This window comes from Pristis pectinata, chromosome 21 (assembly GCF_009764475.1).
Source record: "Pristis pectinata isolate sPriPec2 chromosome 21, sPriPec2.1.pri, whole genome shotgun sequence".
In the NCBI taxonomy this organism is placed as follows: Eukaryota; Metazoa; Chordata; class Chondrichthyes; order Rhinopristiformes; family Pristidae; genus Pristis; species Pristis pectinata.
The window spans coordinates 6,075,636-6,100,427 of NC_067425.1; the positions used below are offsets into that span (position 1 = coordinate 6,075,636).

The 24,792-nt window shown below is 45.9% G+C and overlaps 1 protein-coding gene across 3 annotated transcripts in view; it reads right to left on the minus strand.

The window, feature by feature from the left end:
• The window catches only part of dph1 (diphthamide biosynthesis 1), a 618,447-nt gene that overhangs the window by 32,787 nt on the left and 560,868 nt on the right, over positions 1-24,792 (minus strand). For all 3 annotated transcript variants that reach the window (XM_052035832.1, XM_052035833.1, XM_052035831.1), the window contains one exon: positions 23,062-23,196. In XM_052035832.1, coding sequence (XP_051891792.1) covers positions 23,062-23,196 — 135 coding nt within the window. The remainder of the gene's footprint in view (positions 1-23,061; positions 23,197-24,792) is intronic.

The window sequence follows — 24,792 nt, forward strand, 5'->3', positions numbered from 1 at the left end:
CAGACATTAGGTCAGAGAGATGGACACTCCGTTTCTCTTGGTCTGCACCACCCAGTCATGGACATCTCTTTTGTTCTCTCCATTCCTTCTCCTTCTCATGTTTGATTGCTGTCTTTTATAGTTCTGATGAAAAGCAATTTACTTGAAACATTAGCTCCACAGATGCTGCCTGACCTGCTAAGTATTTCCGACATTTTCTGTTCTTATTTCTGATTTCCAGCATTGAAATTTTATTGCTTTTCAACCTTTGCCACAAGCTATTAAGATGTTTCTTTGAGACATAATACAAAATAGAGAAATTATTTTCTTTTTAATTGATGAAGTATTGGCCACTCAAAGGAGAACTGTAAATAGTGCAGTTTGGAACTGTAAATGGTGCAGAGGTGCAGGATCTCAGATGGCAACGAGGAGGTGTACAGGAGTGAGATAGATCGGCTGGTTGAGTGGTGTCGCAACAACAACCTTGCACTCAACGTCAGCGAGACCAAGTCGGGAGAACACACACCAGTCCTCATTGAGGAGTCAGCGGCGGAAAGGGTGAGCAGCTTCAAGTTCCTGGGCGTCAACATCTCAGAGGATCTAAAATGGGTCCAACACATTGACGCAATCACGAAGAAGGCACACCAGTGGCTCTACTTCATTAGGGAGTTTTGAGGAGATTTGGTCTGTCACCAAAGACACTTGCAAATTTCTACAGATGTACGGTGGAGAGCATTCTGACTGGTTGCGTCACCTCCTGGTCTGGAGGCTCCAATGTGCAGGATTGAAAGAGGCTGCAGAGGGTTGTAGACTCAGCCAGCTCCTTCACAGGCACCACCCTCCCCACCATCGAGGACATCTTCAAGAGGCGATGCCTCAAGAAGGCAGCATCCATTACTAAGGACCCTCACCACCCAGGACATGCCCCCTTCACGTTAATACCATCGGGGAGGAGGTACAGGAGCCTGAAGACCCACACTCAACGTTTCAGGAACAGCTTCTTCCCCTCCACCATCAGATTTCTGAACAGTCCATGAACCCGTGAACAGTACTTTGTTATTCCTCTTTTGCACTATTTACTTATAACTTATAGTAATTTTTATGTCTTTATGTCTTGCACTATAGTGCTGCCGCAAAACAACAAATTACACAACATCCGTCAGTGATAATAAACCTGATTCTGATTCTGGAACCAACTGCTTTGTCTGACTGGCTGAATGTAAAGGAAGGGTGTTCCATTCCTGGGATTAACACATTGTCTCCTTTTTCCCCTTCCCCAAATAAATAACAGATTATGATTAGATGCCTTTCTCACCTCCTGCTGTCCAGCCTGTTCTCCACCCCATATCTTAGTTACAACTCGTGTAAGAGTGAGTGACAGAGTGCAGAAAAGATTTACAAGGACTTGAGGGACTGAGTTACAGGGAGAGGTTGGACAGGCTAGGACTTCATTCCATGGAGCATAGGAGACTGAGAGTTGATCTTACAGAGGCGTATAAAATCATGAGGGGCATGGATAGGATGAATGCAGGGTCTTTTTCCCAGGGCTGGGGAATCCAGTGGGCATAGGTTTAAGGTGAGAGGGAAAAGGTTTAATAGGAACTTGAGGGGCAACTTTTTTTACACAAAGGGTGGTATCTATGTGGAATGAGCTGCCTGAGGAAGTGGTTGAAGCAAGTGCAAAAAGAACATTTAAAAGACAGTTAGACAGGTACATGGATAGTAAAAGCTCGGAAGGTTATGGGCCAAATGCTGGCAAATGGGACCAGCTTGGATGGGCATCTTGGTTGGCATGGACCAGTTGGGCTGAAGGGCCTGTTTCTGTGCTGTAAAACTCCATGAACTATTGTACTCATATTGCAGATTACACACTGCTAAGCAACAGAGAAGTTTCACAAGAGCACTAACCAGCTGAATAATCAAAGAGCAAAACTAACGCCACCCAATTAACAAATCCAGGAGGAAATGACTTCACCAGGAGAGTGGTTGCCACGTGGATCCACTTTATTTCTTTCCTAAGTCTTTCTCACTCCCCTTTTAAATACCTTCCCTCTCTCGCCTGTGTGCATTTGGGCTGTTTTACTATATAACTGTTTCTATGTAAATGCAAGTGGTTCTGGTATTGTGTGGCTGTGCCCTGCAGCAATGTGAAGCAGACATGCTGCTGACCTACACTGGCCAATGTACTCATCAGAGTATTTACTGGAGCCTATCTCCTTCTTGCAAGCAAGAAAAGAGACAGCTCAGGGGCTTTGTTCTGTCTCAGTGAGTCAGTCAATTCCACTGGATGGGAGAGAACGGGAAAAGGGATCTGATACGGCAGGATTCCACTCTTCAATCTCTTCCGCAATTTACCTGGAGTGACTGTGCACACTCGACCTGAACCGATTCACTTAATGTGACTGAACCTTAGCCCAACTTGCCTGTGATAAGCACATTGCAGGAGTTAAGGCACCATCCAACATACTGCCACAGACAGATAATCGAGAAAATGACACACCGTGCGATTACACAGAACTGGCTTCAGAGATCATCCGTCTCTAAATATTATCAGTTACCGTATTGCATGGAGCATTAGATTGGGAATTCCATAATGGAACAGGGTAAAAGAGCCTCTGGCCAAAATGAGTTGCCCCACTTGCTGTAAGAATCTCAGTCTGCTGGGATATTACTTTTATTTCTAACAATGTTAGAGGGGCAATGGAGACAGAATTGGTCCAAACCAGAGCCCGGTAAAGCTCGTTCTATTACCCCTCACTGATGTAACCTTTTAAAACAAAGGCCTTTAGAACCCCACACATTGCTTAAACAAAGTGACAGCTTGGAAAACAATGACAGAAGAAAGAGCAAAGTGAGAAAGGGAACACAAGGACCTCTCAAAACTATTGAGCAATCAGCCCAGAGAGAGTAGGGCAGCTCAGTGGCACAGCTGGTGGAGCCACTGCCTCACTGCACCAGAGATCCACGTTCAGTCCTGACTTGGGCGCTGTCTGTGTGGAGTTTGTGACTGTGTGGGTTTCCTCCGGATGCTCTGATTTCCTCCCACAACCCAAAGATGTGTGGGCTTGTAGGTTAATAGGCCACTGTAAATTGTCTCTAGTGTGTAGTGAGTGGTAGGAGTTTATGGGAATGTGGTTGGAATAAAAAATGGGATTAATGTTGGATTAGTGTGAGTGGTTGGTTGATGGTGGGTACAGCTATGGTGGGCTGAAGGGCCTGTTCCTGTTCCTGTACCTTGCCATGACTCTAAGATCCCGATGGTTTTATATCCATGATCATAAAGAGGATAGTATAAAAAGAGCCACTGCATAATTTTACCAACAGAGATTTGGAGAAGCCATACATCATAAAATCCACACCTCAATGTGCTTTGAGTGCAAGACTACTGTGCATTATTCTGTAAAGATTTTTTGGGTTTTGACTAATCTTCAGTTAAAAAAATTAGTAGTGAATAAATAAATACTGTCTCTGGTTTTATAAATAATTTACTGGGTAAAAGACCGGCCTAAAATGGGCCCTGCATGTTGCAATGTGAAGCCCAATTTGTACATAGCAACAGCAACAAAATAAATGACCAGATGACTTGATTCTAATTATAGGTTCAGGGTTGAATATTGGCCACAACACCAGGGAGAACTGCCCTGTCTTTCTTCAAAACAGTATCATACTCACCCAAGAGGGCAGGCGGGGTTTTGGTTTAAAACCTCATCGAAAAGCCAACACCTCCAGCACCTCCTCGGCACTGCAGTGTCTCATAGCTAGGATGTGGGACAAGAATCAACAATGCTCTGACTCTGAAGCAGTAATATTAACTGAGCTGTGAGGGTCAACAACAAGAAGCATCCTGAAGATAAGGCATCGGATAAACGATGGTTCTTCCTTTTCGTTTTCAACAAGAAGAAAGTGCTGAAATGTTGCTTGTGGATGTTTGCTTCCACACTTGGAGTTCAGGGCATGGTCTTGGCCTCCAAGCTAAAGATAGAGAGGCATCAGAGAAGGTGCAAGTGTGACTTACAATGATAACAGAACTGTAACAATAGGAAAGACTTGACCAAGTGCCGCATTGGCAGAGAATAAAAGTAGCTGCAGCTACTGAAAATCTGAAATAAAATCAGAAAATGTTAGAAACACTCAGCAGGCCAGGCAGCATCTGTGGAAAGAGAAACAGTTAACGCTTCAGGTCCAGAACCTTTCAACAGAACTGAAATGTTAACTGTTCCTCTCTCCACAGATGCTGCCTGACCTGCTGAGTGTTTCAAACACTTTCTGTTGAATTGGCAGCAACTTTTACATTTATTGAGGGGTTCTATAGAATAAACATAGGGAAGATGGGGGAGACACCAAAACTATGGGCCATTAAGAAAGTCACAAATCAATCCAACATGGCATTTGGGAGAAACCTCTTCACCCAGAGAGAGCGAATGGTGTGGAACTTGCTAACACATTCCACAGATGCTTCCTGACTTGCAGAGTACTTTCAGCATTCTCTATTTTTATATCTCAGGGAGTAGCTGGGGCGACGCGGAGATAAATTTAAGGGAGAGTAAATAAGTACAAGGTGGGTAAGGAATGGGGCTAAGTATATGGTGATGGGGTTAGATGAAGAAGGTGGGGATTGTTCAGTGAAAATAAAAACTACAGGTGCTGATAATCTGAAATAAAAACAGAAAATTCTGGAAAAAGGGTGCAGAAAAGATTTACCAGGATGCTGCCTGGACTTGGGGGCCTGAGTTACAAGGAGAGGTTGCATTGATTAGGACTTTATTCCCTGGAATGTGGGAGATTGAGGGGTGACCTGATAGAGGTATATAAGATCATGAAGGGCAGACAGGGTGATAGCACACAGTCTTTTTCCCAGGGAGGGGGTGCTAAAAACCAGAGAGCATAGTTTTAAGATCAGAGGCTAGAGATTTAAAAGGGACATCAGGGTCAGCTTCTTCACACAAAGGGTGGTGCGTATTTGGAATGAGCTGCCAGAAATAGTGCTTGAGACGGGCACATGAGCAACATTTAAAAGCCATCTAGATAAGAACATGAATAGGAGAGGTTTAGAGGGCTGTGGGCCAAACGCGGGCAGATGGGACTAGCTTGCTGGGCAACTCAGTCGGCATGGACAAGTTTGGGCCGAAGGGCCTGTTTCCGTGCTGTATGACTCTATGGTCAGGCAGCGTCTGTGGAAAGAAAAACATTTAATGTTTCGGGTCTGTGACCCTATGTCAGAACTGGCTTCAAAAACAATAAGACGCGGGCAAAAATGGTTCTTATAGAAACAAGAAGAAAGAGCATGTTCTCTAAAGCTGCAGAATTCCACATTGAGTCCAGAAGGTGGCAATGCCCCCAGATGAAAGATAGAGTGTTTTTCCTTAAGCTTGCAGTGGGTCTTGTTGTAACAGTGTAGGATGCCACAGATAGGGAAATCAGAATGGGACTGGGATAGTGATTTAAAATAAGAGGCAACCAGAAGCTCAGGGTCATTCCCGTGGACGGAGCACAGATACTCCACGAAGCCATCATCCAATCTGCCTTTGGTTTTTCCACATGTAGGGGACACCACATTGCAAACACTGAATGCAGTAGACTTATAATGGTTTTTAAAATCACAAGGGGCATAGATGAGGTGGATGGTCACAGTCTTTTTCCCAGGGTAGGGGAGTCTAAAACTAGAGGGCATAGGTTTAAAGGGAACCTGAGAGACAAGTTTTTCACACAGAGGGTGGTGGGTATATGGAACGAGCTGCTAGAGGAAGTGGTAGGGGTGGGTACAATTACAACATTTAAAAGACATTTAGACAAATTCATGAATAGGAAAGGTTTAGAGGGATATGGGTCAAACACAGGCAAATGGGACTAGCTCAGGAAAACACCTTTGGTCGGCATGGACGAGTTGAGCTGAAGGGCCTGCTTCTGTGCTGTATAACTCAATGACTGGATTGGAAGAAGTGCAAGTCTGTGTTGTGGGCGCGATGTGATCTGATTGAACTACCAGCCGGTGTCTGTGGATGGTGCTGTTTGCCTTGCAGTGAGCAGATCCTTGGCAGGGCAGGAGCAGAGAGCTATGGCAGCAATCTAGAGTTGAGCCAATTTGGGATATATTTCATAGCAATTAACAATAAAGCAAACACTCCTTGAATCCTGAATAAATCACTAAATGCCAGCAATTCTCCCACTCAACAGCTGCAAAATGGGAAAAATAAATAAAATCTCACTAGGTATGGAGAGAGGTGGCAGAAGATAAAGCCAGGCTTTATCTTCTTGTTTTGCTTGCTGCTGCTCAGGTATGTTGAGTGGATCTGTTGTTATGACGTGAATTGGGCTGGTCTCCCTTCCCCCACTCCAACCTGATCCTGTTGTCCTTACTCTTTTCAGCTCAATGTCAAACCTACTTTGCAATTTTTAAAAATACATTTGTTTCTGCGCTTTTTTCAATGAAGTTTCAGTGTACCGATGCTGAGCCTGGGCTCCAACCTTTCCGTGCCTGCATAATTTCTGCATTCTACGTGTAAAGGTCACCGAGTGCCTTAACCCAGTGGGATAGGGAGAAAAATAAAGGAAATCTTCTGGGGTGGGGAGGAAGAGTGAAGGATGTGCAGAGGGACGACAGGGAGAATGGATGGGATATGGAGGTGGGGAGGGAGAAAAAGCATAGGGAGAGAGGGGCAACTGGAGAGAAAGTGAGGGTGAAGGAGCAGATGAAATGATAAGAGGAGGAGAGAACAGAGTGAGAGAGAAAAAAGATAAATAGAGAAAAAGGAAAAAAGTGGGAGAGGAAGTGAAGGGTAGTGACAGGGGGTTGGTAAGTTGGTTTATTATTGTCACATGTACCGATGTACAGTGAAAAACTTCATATTACATGCCATCTATACAGATTGTTTCATCACATCAGTACATCAAGGTAGTATAAGGGAAAACTAATAACAGAATGCAGAATATAGTGTTACAGAGAAAGTGCAGTGCAGGTAGACAATAAGGTGCAAGGGCCATGATGAGGTAGATTGTGAGGTTAAGAGTCCATCTTATTGTACTAGGGAACAATTCAATAGTCTTATAACAGCGGGATGGAAGCTGTCCCTGAGCCTGGTGGCGCGTACTTTCAGGCTTTTGTATCTTCTGCTCGACAGGAGGGGGGAGGAGAGAGAATGTCCGGGGTGGGTGGGTCTTTGATTATGTTGGCTGCTATACCGAGGCAGCAAGAAGTGTAGACAGAGTCAGTGGATAGACAGTGTGAGGACATGAGAGCAAGGAAGAGTGAAAGAGACAATGGGGTGGTTGAAATAGTGTGTAGGGACTGATAAAGAATGAGCAGCAGAGAGAGTATGGGTCAGTGAAAGGGGATGAAGAGGCAGTGAAGGGTTGTGTGAACTCAGCGCATTGGGAGATGAGGGAGCCAGTGCAGATTAGCAAGTGATGGGGGTGGACAACCTGGTATGAGATGCGTGGGTACAGAATATGTTTGAATCATATCGTAAATATGATCTCCTGCCTTCAACAGCCCTGCCCACAAACTCTCACTGTTAGCTGCCCGACACGCCGATTCTTCTGGCAAATGGTCCAAAATGGTGGCTCCAATACCCAATATCCCTTGCAGAACAGAAGCCGCTCTATCTATGTCATGATTCCACCTGGGCTAAGAACTCGCTCTTCGTTGAAAATTCGTCTGACAGAGGGCGTCCTAATTATTTTTTTCCTTCCAGATTTCTCATTGGACATTTGGGAGATGCTAGGATGATCTGGAAAGGGTTGCCAACCGCACACTAGAGCGATATGTTGTAAGGAGAGGTTTGGGGCATTGTAGGTGAATAAGACAGGGAGCTGGATGGAGCTGAACCCACGTGGGAGGGGTGTGAGTGGGTGTGAGTGGGTGTGTGGGTGTGAGTGGGTGTGTGGGTGTGAGTGGGTGGGGTGGGTGTGAGTGGTGTGAGTGGGTGTGAGTGGTGTGAGTAGTGTGAGTGGGTGTGAGTTGGTGGGGTGGGTGTGAGTGGATGTGAGTAGTGTGAGTGGGTGTGAGTTGGTGGGGTGGGTGAGGTTATGGACCCAGCATTGTAGAAGCTGTGGAACTCCAGGGTCCATCCCTGGGCTGTGCCAAGTTTGCTGATTGTGGCAGTTGTGCCTTTGAGTCAGATCACGGGTCCAGATCCCACGTCAGGGAGCAGGGTGAGTGCAGCCCCCAAAAATGATTGTTTGGTTTAGGTGGGATGTAAAAATTTTAAAAGTATCTCAGACCCCAAATCCAAGCCATCATGGCTGACCTGAGATCTAATATTGGAGGCTCCATGCGGTACAGGCAGCTCCCTGATGTGGCCGTGAACACTTCAACTGGAGCTGCCCTGAAAGACTGAGCCCAGATGGCTGAGGGCTCAAGGCAGTGTCCCAGCAGACCCTTAGAGTTAAATAAATTGGCTGTTGAGATATCCTCACAAGAACATACAAAATAGAAGCAGGAGTAGGTCATTCAGTGCTTTCACTTGCTCCACCATTCAATAAAATCATGACTGATCTTTTAACTTGACCCCCTTGATATCCAAAGACTATTGATCTTGAATAGACTTGATGACTGAGTTTCCACAGCCCTCTTGGGCAGAAGATTCCAAAGATTCACTACTCTCTGGGTGAAGAAATTTCTTCACATCTGCCCTGAGTGGTTGATGGCTAATTTTGAGACTGTGATCCTGGTTCGTGACACGTCAACCTAGTTCTAGACAACCTGGTTCTAGACAACCAAGCTTCTAGACAACCAAGCTTCTAGACAACCAGGCTTCAAGACAACCTGGTTCTAGACAACCAAGGCAAAGATCATCCCTGCATCCACCCTGTCAAGCCCTATAATAATTTTGATTGTTTCAGTTAGGTCACCTCGTTCTTCTAAATTCAAGAGGGTTTTCTTAATTTCTCTTCAAAGGACAAATCATCCATCTGAGGAATCAAACTGTTGGACCCTCTTTGTAACCCTTCTCGTGTAAGTATACCCTTACTTAGAAGGGGAGAGCAGAACTGTACACAATATTCAAAGTGCAATCTCGCCAGTAACCTCTATGATTACAGACGCAAGAGACTGCCGACGCTGGAATCTGCATCAACAAATAATCTGCTGGAGGAAATCAGCAGGTTGAGCAGCATCTGTGGGGGGGGGGGAGAATTGTCGACATTTCAGGTTGAAACCCTGTCCCAGGAACTAATGTTAACTGATCTATAGTTCCTCATTTTCCCTCTCTCCCTCTTTTCTTGTGGGTTACATCTGTAACCTTCTGATCTGTGGGAACTATTCTATGGAATGCTGGAAAATGACAACCAGGTCCCCATAAATGAAAAACACGATGACACTGGAGGAACTCAGCAGGCCAGGCAGCATCCGTGGAGAAAAGCAGGCGGTCAACGTTTCGGGTCAGGACCCTTCTTCAGGACTGAAGATAGGAAAAGGGGAAGCCCGATATACAGGAGGGAAAAGCAGAGCAGTGATAGGTGGACAAAAGAGGGGAGGTGGGATGGGCACAGGGGGGTGATAGGTAGATGCAGGTAAGAGATAGTGATAGGCAGGTGCGGGGGAGGAGGGGAGAGCAGATCCACCAGGGGATGGGTCAAAGGCAAGGAGAGGAAGGGAAAAAAGGGTAAAAAAAAAGATAGGCCAGGAAAGAAGCATGGTGGGGGTGGGGGTGTGGTGTGGGGGGGGGGGAAAGGGTGTGGGGATTACTTAAAGTGGGAGAATTCAATGTTCATGCTGTTAGGCTGTAAGGTTTCAAGACGGAAAATGATGTGTTGTTCCTCCAGTTTACGCTTAGAATCCTCCTGGCAGTGGAGGAGGCCGAGGACTGACATATCAGTGATGGTGTGGGAGGGGGAGTTGAAGTGACCGGCAACGGGGAGATGCAGATCGCAGTTACGGACGGAGCGCAGGTGCTCTGCGAAACGGTCACCTCGTCTGCGTTTGGTCTCACCAGTGTAGAGGAGGCCACACAGAGCACCGAATGCAGTAGATGATACTGAGGTGCAGGTGAATCTCTGTCTCACCTGAAAGGACTGTTTGGGCCCCTGGATGGAGGTGATGGAGGTGGTGTTGGGACAGCTGTTGTACCCATAGCAAACTCTTTCAAATGTACACACACCATCAGGTGCTGGTGACTGACTCTCAATCCCATTATTTTCCACAAGACTTTTCTTTAAACAACGCTAATTTTTTTCATCTCATTTATTCAATAGACCCATTGATTTCCCCTCTTGCTGAGGTTTCCTGTCACTTCTGTGAAGACAGACATAAACTCTTTGTTTAATTTTTCTACACTTCCTCATTTCCCAATATAATTCCATCTGTCTCAGTTTGTAAGGGACCCATTTTAATTTTTACCTTTTTAAATTTTTTACCTGTCTGTAGAAGCTTTTACAGTCTGTTGTTATGTTTCTTGCTTAAAGGTTATCCTTTAATTCTACAAACCCTTTCCATATCAATTCCTTGCTACACCTTTGCTGAAATCCAAAATTTCCCCACTTTCTGCTCTGTTTTGGCAACATTATAAGGCTTTGCCTTTGACTTATTGCTGCCCTTCCACTTGTTACGCACTGCTGCACCACTTTTTCTGTTGTTTATTAAAGGAATACATACTATGTGCTAATTCTGTAGGTTTTAGTCATTGCTCATTTGCTATCATACCTTGCAATGTAGTTTCCCAATCTCCCCATATCATATCTCATACCTTGATAGGACGCTTTGTATAGATTTAAGACCTTAGTGTCAGATTGAAATAAATGACTTTCAATCTTAATATATAAAATTCTATCACATTCTGATCACTCTTCCCTCAAGGATGCTCAACCATTAATTAACTCTTTCCTTATTTTACAATACCAGATCTGAAAGAGACTGTTCTCTTTTTGGTTCTTCAACATATTGGTCTACTAAACCATTTCATACACTCCATGAATTTGACCTTCACTCTGTTGCTGCTAATTTAGTTTGCACAATCGACGTAGATTAAATTCCCTCATGATCATTGTACTACCTTCCCTACCTGCACCTCTAATGTCCTGATTCATACTATGCCCTGAATTACCTCTACAGTTTGGGACCCCATATACAACTTCCATCAAAGCTTCATGCCCCTTGGTGTTCTTTAGTTCCATCCAAACTGACTCTTTCATTTCCCATTCTACATTTTCATTCTCTTCCCCCTCTTCCATTTTATCCTAAAGGTTAAAGATCCTGGGATATTTAATTCCTTACATTGGTCATTTTGCAACATCATCTCTGTAATGGCTATTAAATTAAATCCTATTTGTTGCGTTAAATTATTGACCATGTTAGAAATGTTGCCTGCAAAGCATTCCATTTATGTTGTTTTACTATTTTTCTGACTCTAAATGGAGGTAGACTTATGTTTCTATGTTTGGCCCTTTCCTGACAAACTCTGCTATCATTTCCCATTTTTCTATCTTGCACCATTGCCTTTCCTTTCAACTTTCTAAATTTCCCTCAGCAGAACCCTACCCTCCTCTAATTAGTTTAAAGTCTTGTCTACAGTGCTAGTTATTTGACTTACTAGGACACTGAGCCCAACTTGAATTAAACGAAATCCTTCCCAATGGACAAGTCCCCCTTTCCCCTGTAATGGCACCAGTGCTCCGTGAACTGAAAGCCATTTCTCCCACCCTGGTCTCTGAGCACCTTCCCTGTTTCTGACCATTCAACTCAGTCCCACCCCTCCCCCAACTATTGTTCCATAGTTTCTCCCCGTTACCTCTTTGTTCCTGGGCTGTGGCATGTTGCAGGCCTTCTTGCTGACAGGCAGCTGTCCTCCCAATCTAAGCTAGGAAGTTTTAAAAGTGCTAATCGGACTCTAGTGTTAGAATCCCACACTGAATAGCATTCCCACTGCCCCTTCTATAAACTCAAAGTGGCTTTATGCACAGAAATTGGTTAGATACTCCCAGTACGGTAAAATTCCAACAATCTGGTGTCTGACTGCTTGGAAATCTTGATGGCTCATCATCTGGTGCACTGGATTGTGCTTCCCACTCTCCATTTAAGTGCACAGCACTGAGGTAAAGACCAGATTGATGCCAGTTGAGGAGTAAAAATAAACCAGGAACTGGGGTGAATTCTGCAGCTCTTCAACATAGTGCTGTCGGGTTCTGTTTCCTGCATTCATTTAAACTCAACAGGGTCCCTTTTGCAGTGCTCCTTATAAATTCACCGGGTTCAATGGAAAATAGTGTAACATATAGGAAAAAGTGAATTAAAAGTGTGCTGGGGTACTAGTAGGAGTGATATCTAATGGTCCAAAATATTTCCCAGTCTGGCACCACCAAAATCCTGAGGGTGATGGATTGTCAGGGTTTTACTATATTGAGGGACGCTGCATTGTTGGAGATATCTGCCCTTTGGAAGACATGTTACGCCCACCTGCTTGCCCTCAGGTGGGTGTTAAAGATCTGACAGCATTATGTTGAAGGGCAGCAGGATTCACCCCAGCTTCCTGGCCTATTTTTACCCCTCAACTGACATCACTGAAAGCACATCTGGTGATGACCTCAATGCTGTTAGTGGGAGCTTGCTGTGTGTCCACTCCTTGTTCCATTTCCTACAGTAGAACTAGGACTAGGATTCCAAACATTAATCTGGTATCCAGAATCCCCTGAGGTCAGGAGAGCAGAGTGTAAATGTGAGTTCCTTCTCTCTTTCAAAGTAGAACACACTTTGATCAGGGTTCCAGTGGGAGAGGAAACATTCATTAACAATTTTGCTGAGCTTTAGTATCGTGACAAGACCAGTGCTAATCAACGTGTTAAGAACTGTGTTTCTCTTGCTGTTTTGATTACAGCTGCTCCGGGGACACCACACCTGCAAGGCTATCTATCTGATTTGCTGCAATTACATCCAGTAATGAGTTTGGGTCCTGTACACACACCACCAGTCATCCATTACAAGATAAGATTTCTTTATTAGTCACATGTACATCAAAGCACACAGTGAAATGCATCTTTTTTGCGTAGAGTGTTCTGGGGGCAGCCCGCAAGTGTTGCCACGCTTCTGGTGCCAACATAGCATGCCCACAACTTCCTAACCTGTACGTCTTTGGAATGTGGGAGGCAACCGGAGCATCCGGAGGAAACCCACGCAGACGCGGGGAGAACATACAAACTCCTTACAGACAGCGGTGGGAATTGAACCCGGGTCGCTGGCGCTGTAATAGGGTTACACTAACCACTACACTACTGTGCCTGCCCTCACACTACCGGTACTGCCTCATATATTGATTTTCAATGAGAATTATCAACTCCCCTCAGACTTACTATTCCAACCAATGTCACAAAGCTAGAGAGCTCCAGGCATCATCCCAATTGGAACATTTCCCCATCCAAGTTCCCCTCCTCCCCTTACTCCAGAATGATGAACTGCTGTGGGTTAAACTATACCCTCCCACTACTTCTAAAATTCATTCATGGAAGGTGGGTACAGAGAGATAGAGAATGCATGGAAACAGGTCCTTCAACCCACTGACTCACCACTGGAAGCAAATATGAAAAGGGTGTTTAGGAGGCTTTTAGACTGGCATATGAGTGTGCAGGGAATGGAGGGATATGGATCATGTGCAGGCAGAAGAGATTGAGTTTAATTTGGTGTTGTGTTCAGCACAGACATAGTGGGCTGAAGGGCCTGTTCTTTGATATTCTTCGAGTCTGGAAGCACCAAATCACTTTACAGACAATGGAAGTGTTGGTGAAACGTGGTCGCAGTTGCATTGTGGGAAACGAGAGCATCAGAATCTCTGAATCAGCAACCAAGGGCAACAAAAATCTGCTAAAGGAGTTTCCTTCTCACTAGAAGAGCAAAACTAATGACCATCCCAGCCCTTCCCTGAAATGTGTAATGGCTTTGGATCTTTCACCAGCTGTACTCATTTTCTGCTGAATTGTTGTCAACCCTTGCGGAGATGACCGTGTTTAAACACAGGTAATAAATGAAGGCTGACAATGATAGACAGACAGCACTGCGGAAAGGCTGCCTGTGATTGGATAGTCTAGGGGCCAGAGGGAAGAGTGATTTACGGAGAGCTATGTGTTTAAAAGGCACTCATGCTCAGCCGAAGCAATGAAGGGTCTTTAAGAGCTGAAGGATATTGATTACTTTGAATAATGCTCATTGCATCATTTACTGTAAAATCTAAGAGATTTTAAAAGGCACTCAATTCCTACTAATCAGGAAGGTGAAGTGAAACGTCCCCACAAAAGTTTTATTAATGAATGTGCCTGGGAATAGTTCAGGAGCTGATGTGCCTCAATCCATCAATCACTTGGTACTAGGAAAACAGAGCCATCTTTACAGCAAATTAGCACCACAGACATTATATGACATGATCTCCCACTACTTAAGAAGCCCACATTTAAGGTGATTGCTTGCTGATGTTGGCCACTGTTACCCAATTGCATTACTGTGTGGGGTGGTAGAGCTGCTGCCTCACATCTCCAGAGACCCGAGTGCAATCCTGTGCTGTCTTTGTGGAGTTTGCATGTTCTCTCTGTGACCAGGTGGGTTTCCTCCGTTTTCCTGCCACATCCCAACGACGCGCAGGCTGGTCGATTCATTGGTGGCTGTAAGTTGCCCTTAATGTGTGGGTGAGAGGTAGAATCTGGGGGAATTGATGAGAATGTGGGGAGAACAAAATAGGATGAGTGTAAATGGGTGGTTGATGATCAACATGGGCTCAGTGGGCTGAAGGGCCTGTTTCCGTGCTGTATCTCTATCAGTTCAAAGTGCAAGCAAAAACAGATGCACTTCTTCTTCACAGGCAGTCCCTTGGGATCTGGGTACTAACTGGTACCCATTCCTAACTGCCATCAGGAAGGTGGTGGTGAACCTACCTCTTGGACTGTGGTAGCCTTCTGCTTTAGTTTGGTTGGGAATTCCAGCATCATAATGGGGGAACAGGTGATATATTGCCAAGTCAGGGCAGTGTGTGAGTTGGAGCAGAACTTGCGGGAGGTGGTGCACAGAGGATGGGTGCTGTTGAAGGAGTAGCCTAGAGTAAACGGTGCACACTGCAGCCACAGTGCGCCCGTGGTGGAAGGAATTAATATTAAGAGTAGGGAATCTGGTACCAATCAAGTGAACTGCTTTGTGCTCCCTGAACATTGTTGGAGGTGCACACATCAGGCGAGTGAGTATTTCCTGAATTATGCCTTGAAAGTGGTGGAAAAGCATTGGAACGTCAAAAGGTGAGTCACTCACCACAAGATATCCAGCCTCTGACCTGATCTTGTAGCTGTATTTATGCAGCTGGTCTGCTTGACTCTCTAACCAGGATATTCAGAAATGGTAATGCATTGAATGCCCAAGGGTAGGTGGTTAGACTTTCTCTTGTTGGAGGAGGTCACTTTTGTAGTATGAATGCTATTGAATATTTCTCTGCTCATGACCACAGGTTGCCTTCATCTTGCTGCAAGCAGGCATGGACTGCTGGGGAGTCACAAATGGATTTGAACATCATGCAATCATCAGCGAACATCCCCACTTCTGACCTTAAGACGGGAAGGAGGTCATTGATGAAACAGTTGAAGGTGGTTGGGCCTAGGACACTGCCCTGAGGAACTCAAATGACGTCCTGGGGCTGGGAACATGAACTAACTAAGTTAGTTATTAAAAGCCTACTAAACTAGTCCCTTCTACCTGCACAAGTCCATATCTCTCTGCATATTCTCTCCAGTCCCGATGAAAGGTCTCGACCCGAAATGTCGACTGTTCACTTCCCTCCATAGATGCTGCCTGTCCTGCTGAGTTCTATTATTTTGTGTGCATTGCTCTGCATATTCATGTGCCCATCTAAGAGCCACTTAAATGCCTCTATTGTATTTCCCTCCACTATCATCCCTGGCAGCGCATTCCAGGCACCCACCATTCTCTGTGTAAAAAAACTTGCCCCACACACCTCCTTTGAACTTACCCCCTCTCACCTTAAATTTTGACCTTGGGAAAAAGATACCGGCTGTCTATATCTATGCCCCTCATAATCTTATAAACTTCCATCAGGTCTCCCCTCAGCCACTCCAGAGAAAATAACTCAAGTTTGTCCAACTTCTCCTCGTACCACATGCCCTCTAATCATGGCAAACCTCTTCTGGACCCTCTCCAAAGCCTCCACATTCTTCCTATAATGGGGCGGCCTAACCAGAATTCTATAAAGCTTTTATAAAGGGAAGATTGACATGCTAAGACCAGAACCATTTTCCTCAGTGTAAGGTATGACTCCAACCACTGGAGTGCTTTCCCTCAATGTCCATTAACTTCTGTTTTATCAGGAACCAACAGGGCAACAAGTCACTGCACACAGGGAGCATTTATCTTCTATTGTAATAGCATCCTCTCATTATACTGGCCTCTACACATAGAATAGTTATAGCATAATAGGCTCATTTGGTCTTTTGAGTTCAATCTGGCTCCTTGTAGACCAATCTATCAGTGCCACTCTCCCATCCTTTAGCCACAGAACTGAAAATTATGCCCCTCAATTGCCTATCCATCTCCCTTTTGATAGCCCTAACTGACTCTGTTTCTAATGTTTTTACAGTGAGTTACAGATCTTAACCACCCTCTGTGTAAAATATTTCTCCCTCACTTTACCCCTCCCCGTGTCCAACACTTCAGGTCCGCCAACCAGCTACTATTGGGAACAGCCTCCCTCGATTTACCACACCTGAACCCATCATGATCTTGTACACCTCTATCAAATCTCCCTTCACCACAAGTTAGTGGGGACTGTAAGTTGTGGAAACAAAGGCTCCTCGTTTGTCAAGCAAAGCTACGGTACTGGAGGGAAGGATTGCAGTTATGTGTAGAATCTGGAGAAGCTGGGATCGTTCGCCTTGGAGAAGATTAGTTTAAGAAGAGATTTGAGAGAGGAGTTTCACATTCCAAAGGTTTTTTAAGTGAGTAAACAAGAGAAAGTATTTCCATTGGCAGCCGAGTTGGTAACTACACATTCGCAGTAATTGGCAAAAGAACCAGAGAGGAGAGGAGGAGTACTTTTTTAATGCAATGACTTGTTATCTGGAACCCATTGCTCGAAGGCAATGGAAGCAGATTCAACAAGAACCTTCAAAAAAGAATTGGATAAATACTTGAAAAAAAGGCTGTGGAGAAACAGCAGCAGAGAGGAACTAATTGCATTGCTCTTTCAAAGAGCTGCCCCAGGTGCAAAGAGCCTTGCCCTTCGCCACCTCCGCAACCTTCACCAGCTCTAACGCTCACCAACTTCTGTGTTCCTCCAACTCCGACCTCTTGCGCAACCTTCTTTGCCCCAGCTCTGCCTGTTGAAGGTCTCGAAGCTCCAGAATTAAGATGCTCCTTAAAACCAACTAACTCTAAGACCAGGAGAGTTTGGATGATATCTTTCAAGGCTTGCTAAATTGGTTGCTTACTTCACTGATGATCAGACTCATGCAGAGGGAATGCTGTGCCTGGACTATTCTACGTCAGCAGATTCACGCCCAGATCTGATCGCAGGCAATCGCTGCAGCTGCTTCACCTCCTCGCCAGACCGATGACTGCCATCCCAGTCACCACCAAACTCTTTTACTGGAGATGCCACGAAGAGTGACAGTGAGTAGCAAAGGTTGGAGATCATTGAAACAGAGTGGGGATGGAGAAGAGGGGATGGTGAGAGGGAGGAGTGGCACTAAATACAAGCTGCAAATGTCCCACCTGGAGGATGTTCCCTCAATGCCCATTAACTTCAGTTTTACCAAGAACCACGTCATAGTGGCCACTGCACATATTATTGTTGTGACACAGAAGGGGGTAATTTGGTCTTTTGAGTCTAATTTTTCTCGTTGTGTCACTCTCCTGCTCTTTCCCCACACCCTCTCAATTGCCTATTCAATTCGTCTTTGAGAGCCCTAATCGACTGTTTCCACTATCTCTCCAGTGAGTTCCACTCAAGCCAAACAGGGAAAACTTACAGGCTTTGGCTTATGTCCAGCTGGCTGACGTAGAGGGCTCTGAGTGCCACAGCTGGTCTGGGGGTAGTAGAATCGACCAGGTTCCGATCAAGTCCTTGGTGGAGCTGCAGGAGTGTGGGCAGAGGATGTGGGTAAGAGGAAAGGATTCAGCAGCGGAGTGCCTTATGGTTTAACAGTCTGCCGCTGTCTCTGGCTATGGATCCATCCCAAGGGATGGTCTTGGCCTGAGGGCCTAAGCCTAGCATTGGGTCAATGCACTTGTAAAATTTCTTTGCAACTGGACTGCATGTAGACAAAATAAGAGTAAGAACAGGCTGAATGTTGGGCAGCCCCTTGTTCCTAGACAGCAGCCAGTCTCTGAAATGCACCAGCGACTGGTGTGACGGGACCTGATTTCCGACAAGAAGGAGCTGCACCAGTTCTTGCCTGGAGCAGAGATTGCATCATGGAGAAGATTTTACACAACATTTGGTCCACATGGATGGGTTTCTGTCGCCTGAGGGGGATCAGAAAGGAATTCTGATGTGCTCAATGCAATTATCTACGGTTCAGGCCAGCCTCTGGTCCGGTGATTTCTTCCATTAAGTTATTTGAGGACACTAAGCCAGTTGGTTTCTGCTCACAGTGAGAAAGCTGTTCCTTAATTTAGTCGTCACTGGGACAAATCTGTTGACCCCACACCAACAGAGCATGGGTGGCTGGTCGGGGAAATAGAGATGTCATATTGGGTGTTGAGGGCATTGTCCTTATTTAAATAGCTACCTGGCCCCAGACCTTGATAAAAGCCTATTCAGCAACAGACCTTGAAATGGCTACCCAGCCGCAGAGCCTGAGTACTGAGTACCTGCTTGGTGCATTAGGTGTGGGAGAAAGTGGGGGAGGAGGCTGTTCTCAGTTTAGTGTGAGAACACATTTATTGACAACTAACTGGCATTATGGTGTGAAATGCTTGAGGCTAAAACACTGGTGATAAAGCAGAAAACTGTGATACAGTACTGGACTCTGGGGGCAAAGACATCGCCAGTCCTTTCTAGTCTGAGTGAGCTAGTCTCAGTCAGTGAAGCGAGATGGGGTTCTACAGTAGGCTTCAATAGCTCAATCGCTCTCCAGTGATCCTTGCTGGAACATGTAGCTGTGTGTGTAGGCAGGCGTGGTAGCATAGCAGTTAGCGTAATGCTATTACAGCGCCAGCGACCTGGGTTCAATTCCCACTGCTGCCGGTAAGGAGTTTGTACGTTCTCCCCGTGTCTGCGTGGGTTTCCTCCGGGTGCTCCGGTTTCCTCCCACGTTCCAAAGATGTACGGGTTAGGAAGTTGTGGGCGTGCTATGTTGGCGTCGCAAGCGTGGCGACACTTGCGGGCTGCCCCCAGCACATTCTTAGCAACGTAAAAAGACGTATTTCACTGTGTGTTTTGATGTACATGTGACTGATAAATAAATAAGTGTGAATAAATATAAATATGAATACTTGGATGTTAAAGAAGGTCAGAATCAAGTTTGTTTAGGGTGAGGCACAGAAGTTCCCTGCTGCCTACTTTCCACATTACAACGGTTACCACACTGCAAAATTGCCCTTAACACACTTCGGGATATCCTGAAGTTGGGAAAAGCCTTATAATCAGATGCAAAACTATGGAACTGCACCCAACAGGAGAAGAGGAAGCTGAAGGCGTCATTGCGGAGAGCTGATTCTTACCGGCTTTTGTCTCGAAAGGAACAGCCGTTCTTGAAAACGGTCTTTTCTCGGCCATTTCAACACTGCAGTCAGGAAACAATTTTTAATAGGGGGTTGTGAAAATCTGGAACTGTTATCCTCACAAGGTTGTGAAAGGAGTTTAATTTATATGACTGAGATTTTCATTGGGTGAGGGTATCCATTGAGGGAATGAGGCTACAGTACAGATTAGCCTGCAATCAAGAGGCTAAACAGCCTGTTCCTAATGGGAAACATCATGCAAAAAAGGCTCTAGAGGAATACAAACATTACTCTGGACCTCCCACTCTCTCAGCCCCTGATCTAATTTAAAAATGTTCCCAAAAACACCATCACTGCAGTGACCAAGGCTGTTAATAAATTGTTACCAAGTACCACAAATATAATCGCAGAGTGTAGCTTCATTGGCTCATCAGTCTGTGCTCATCATTGAAGCTAAATAAAATATTTGAAAATGATTTCTGCTTAGTTCATTTAATTCCAAACTGCTTGCTGTGACAACGAATAACGCTATATTACAGTAGCTAAAGAACACTGCAACAATGTAATGGATATCAGGCAACAGTCTGATGGGCTTTGTGCCTGTACCTGAATCTAATGGATGATAATTGCTTATTTATGGAAGTCCTCTTGACTGCAGATCTATTACCCAAGCTCAGTGCATGTGTTTCAGTGCATTATTTCACATAACAATGATTAAATAGCCTGATCTGTGGTAAATGTCAGTACACACTGTTCCCTTCTATTTTCTAACTCACTCTTCCCAAATGCCCTCCCGCTTCTGTGTATCCCTCTGGGCAGCTGCCTTTAAAGAGGTGGTGATGTGTCGGGGATAGGGCTCAACAATAACACCGTCATCCCTTCGTAGTGCCCTGTGCCCCCCATCTCATCCCAGGCGAGGAATACCCATGCTGACCAAGTTGTCCACTTGAGCTAGTCCCACTTGCCTGCATTTGGCCCATATCCCTCTCAGCCTTTTCTATCCATGTACCTGTCCAAGTGTCTTTTAAGCCTTGTAATTTACCCGCCTCTACAGCTTCCACTTCTTATAAGATCATCACACATTTTCTAAACTCCATTGAGTACAGGGTCATGTGAATAATCACTTGCATAAACCACTTGGGAGATTTTACTTAGGTGCTATGTAAATGCAGGGTGTGGTGGATTGCTGCAGTTTGCTGCGGAGGGTTTTGTGGTGCCAGGCGACTGGGGCCCTTACATAAGCTCTGACTGTCACTGAGGCCACACCTCAGCTGCCTCCATTCACTCGCAGCAGTGACACCAACAGACTGGGAGACAGACTCATCCTGTGGCTCAAGGGCAGCAAAGTTCAGGTGAATGAAGCAAGATCCAGGGAGGCAGAGTGCCACCTTGGTAAGGTGTGGTCCTCCTGGTCAGCTAGAGTTGGAATTGGCTACCGGGGAGAGTCAGTCAATTCCAAACCCACCTCTTTCGAACCAAAAGCTCTGTAGGTCAGACAGTTGGTCTGGTGGGATTCTACAGTTCTTAATATGATAATTGAGCAGTGATCCCTCATGTTAAATGCTGCACTTACTGGGAAAGGTGCGGCCTGCAAGAGGGTGGAGACGGACTGGGTTTGGTGAGCTCTCGTCCCATGCTATCTCCATTCCCAGCCTGAGAACCAGGAATTTTTCCATTTCCTCGCTGAATGTTTCAGCAAGGTGTGGATTCCTGGCCACCAAGAACAGGATTGCAACAGGAGAGAGTTGGCTGGCTCGGTGAGACTCGATCAGCTGATGGGTCAATGATATCTCCTCCTTTGTGTTCACTGCTAAGCTTCCTTTCCCTGCTGGTCCTGACCCATTCGGGGGCATCCACATTTCCGGTTTTCACCATGAGGTCCTCCTGCTCATCAGTGCCTACAGTCAGATCAGCAGCCAAGGATCGAGGCTGAACAGACCCAGCTGGTGGAAGACAACTGAGCTCAATATCAGCACGCACTCATCAATGGTACCACGGAACCCTCAGAGCTCCCCTCCTCCCTGAGCACCAAACTTTTGTAGCGGTTAGCATAACGCTATTAACAGCGCCAGCGACCCGGTTCAATGTCCACTGCTGTCTGTAAGGAGTTTGTACGTTCTCCCCGTGTCTGCGTGGGTTTCCTCCGGTTGCTCTGGTTTCCTCCCACATTCCAAAGACGTACGGGTTAGGAAGTTGTGGGCGTGCTATGTTGGCGCCGGAAGTGTGGCGACGCTTGCGGGCTGCCCCAGAACACTCTACGCAAAAGATGCATTTCACTGTGTGTTTCCATGTACATGTGACTAAAGAAATCTATATTCATTTTTACCCCTAAGTTGAGTGAAAGTGGCATTTACAGTCACAGACAGAGTCATGTAGGATAGAATTAAAGTAGGATTAGTGTAAACGGGTGGTTGGTGGCCAGTGTGGGCTCAATCGAAGCACAGCCTGCAGCCCATCGAGCCCACACTGACCATCAACCACCCACTTACACTAATCCTACATTAATTCTATTTTTAAAAATTCTCCCCACATTCCCATGAACTCTGCCTGGATTCCACCACTCACCTACACACCAGGGGTAACTTGCAGAGGCCAGTTAACCTCCCAACCTGCACATCTTTGGGATGTGGGTGGAGACCAGATCACCAGGGAGAAACCCATGTGGTTGCAGGGAGAAGGTGCAAACTCCACACAGGCAGCACCACGAGGTCAGGATCGAACTAGGGTTCTGGTGTTGTGAGGCAGTGACTCCACCAGCTGCACCACTGTGTTGGCCTAACTCTCAACCCAAGAAAATTAGAAAACTAGCAATGGAAGGCAAGTCCGCTCCATACGCAGGGTCACGCTGCCCGGACAGGGAGGAATGCCAAGGCCTTGGTCACTTCCCAGCTGTACTGGGTCTCTTGCAAATTTCTACAGATGTACAATGGATAGCATTCTGACTGGTGGCAGCACCGCCTGGTACGGAGGCTCCAGTGCGCAGGATCGCAAGAGGCTACAGAGGGTTGTAGACTCAGCCAGCTCCATCACGGGCACAGCCCTCCCCTCCATCGAGGACATCTTCAAGAGGCGGTGCCTCAATAAGGCGGCATCCATCGCTAAGGACCCTCACCAGCCGGGACATCATTACTACCATCAGGGAAGAGGTACAGGAGCCTGAAGACCCACACTCAACAATTCAGGAACAGCTTCTTCCCCTCCGCCATCAGATTTCTTAATGGTCCATGAACCCATGAACACTACCTCGTTATTCCTTTCTTTTGCACGATTTATTTATTCGGTATTTTATAGTAATTTTATGTCTTTGCTCTGTATTGCTGCCACAAAACAACAAATTTCACATCATTTAAGACAGATAATAAACCTGACTCCGATTCTGAAACATTCACTGTTGCTCAAACCCACCCATCAGCACCGGGGGAGCCACCATCAGAATCTTGACTCACCACTGTGGTTTTTCTCATCCTCCTTGCAGGTTGGTGTGTTTCGTGGTTGACGGTCCACGGACCGAGTGATTGGTTGGCATAAAAATCCATCGGGTACCGTTGCTGCCACTCGACCTTCTTGAGAGCCACAGCTGCCTGTGAGAGAAGGTGGACAACAGAACACAGGGAGGCCCGGTCACAACGGGATGCACATGGTCAAAGGAATAAAACCACTCGCTCTATATTTGCTTGCCACCTCTTGGTATCTCATCGATTTCCCTATATTACCCTCAGGCCCAGCTTCCTGCCCCAGATCCCCACCCCTTCATGGGGCTCCATTAGTCAAGTCAAGTCGAGTTTACTGTCATATGCACAAGCACAGGTACAATGAAAACCCTGCTTGTAGTAACATTACAGGCATAGAACATAGAACAGTACTGCAGCCTTTGGCCAACTACGTTGTGCCGAACTTATTAAGCTGATGACACCTAATCTTTTCTGCCTGCACTTGGTCCATATCCCTCTATTCTCGGCATATTCATATCTAAGAGTTTCTTAAATGCCTCTCTTGTATCTGTGTTCACCACCACCCCTGGCAGCACACTCCAGGCACACACCACTCTCTGTGTAAAAACTTGTTCAGACAACACAGAGGTCATAAACTATACATAAATTATATGTATATAATTTAAGACAGTGAAGAAAAAAAAGACTGCAAAAACAAGGCATAAGTGCAAAAAAACAGTCAGAAACAATTCTATGGTAGTGGAAGAGGTGGTCTGTAGTGTTCTGTTGCTGAGGTGGGGTTAGGGTTTTGCAGGTCAGTTCAAGAACCTGATGGTTGTAGGAAAGTAGCTGTTCCTGAACCCGGTGGTGTGGGACTTCAGGCTTCTGTACCCCCTGCCCGACGGTAGCCACGAGAATAGGGCATGATCCGAATAGTGGGGGTCCCTGATGTTAGATGCTGCCTGCTTGAAGCAGTGCCTCCTCTAGATGATGTCAATGGTGGGGAGGGCTGTGCCCGTGATGGACTGACCTGTGTCCACAACTCTGAACATTGTTTCCCAGAAGGTGTCCCTGGCCCAAACCATGTGGCAGCATCACAGAATACAAAGTTATAGTCATAGTCATAGAGTAATACAGCACAGAAACAGACCCTTCGGCCCAACTCATCCATGCCAACTATGGTGCCCACCAAGCTAGTCGCATTTGCCCACGTTTGGCCCATATCCCTCTAAACCCCTCCTATCCATGTACTTATCCAAATGTCTTTAAACGTTGTTATTGTACCTGCCTCAACCACTTCCTCTGGCAGCTTGTTCCATATACACACCACCCTCTGTGTGAAGAAGTTGCCCCTCAGGTCCCTTTTGAGCATTTCACCTCTCACCTTAACCCTATGCCCCCTAGTTTTTAGTTCCCCTTCCCTGGGAAAAAGACTGTGTGTGTTCACCCTAACTATGCCTCTCATGATTGTGCCAGATATAACCGCCTCAAGTGACTTTCACCAAACGATGAACTGCACCCCTGTCCTGGTGAGACTTCTACTTTTGGATCTTGCTACTCTTTTTTGTCTCAGTTATCAGCTGAAGGATCGCTGCCCCGCGTGTGTTGTGAGAGACATTGTGAGCTGGGTGTCAGTGCCAAGGATTTATAATGCTTATCTGAGTGGATCAAGACTTCCTGTTTGACCTTTATCCTTAAGCAGTTCAGGCAATAGATATAATGAATGAACCTGGATTCCTGCTGACT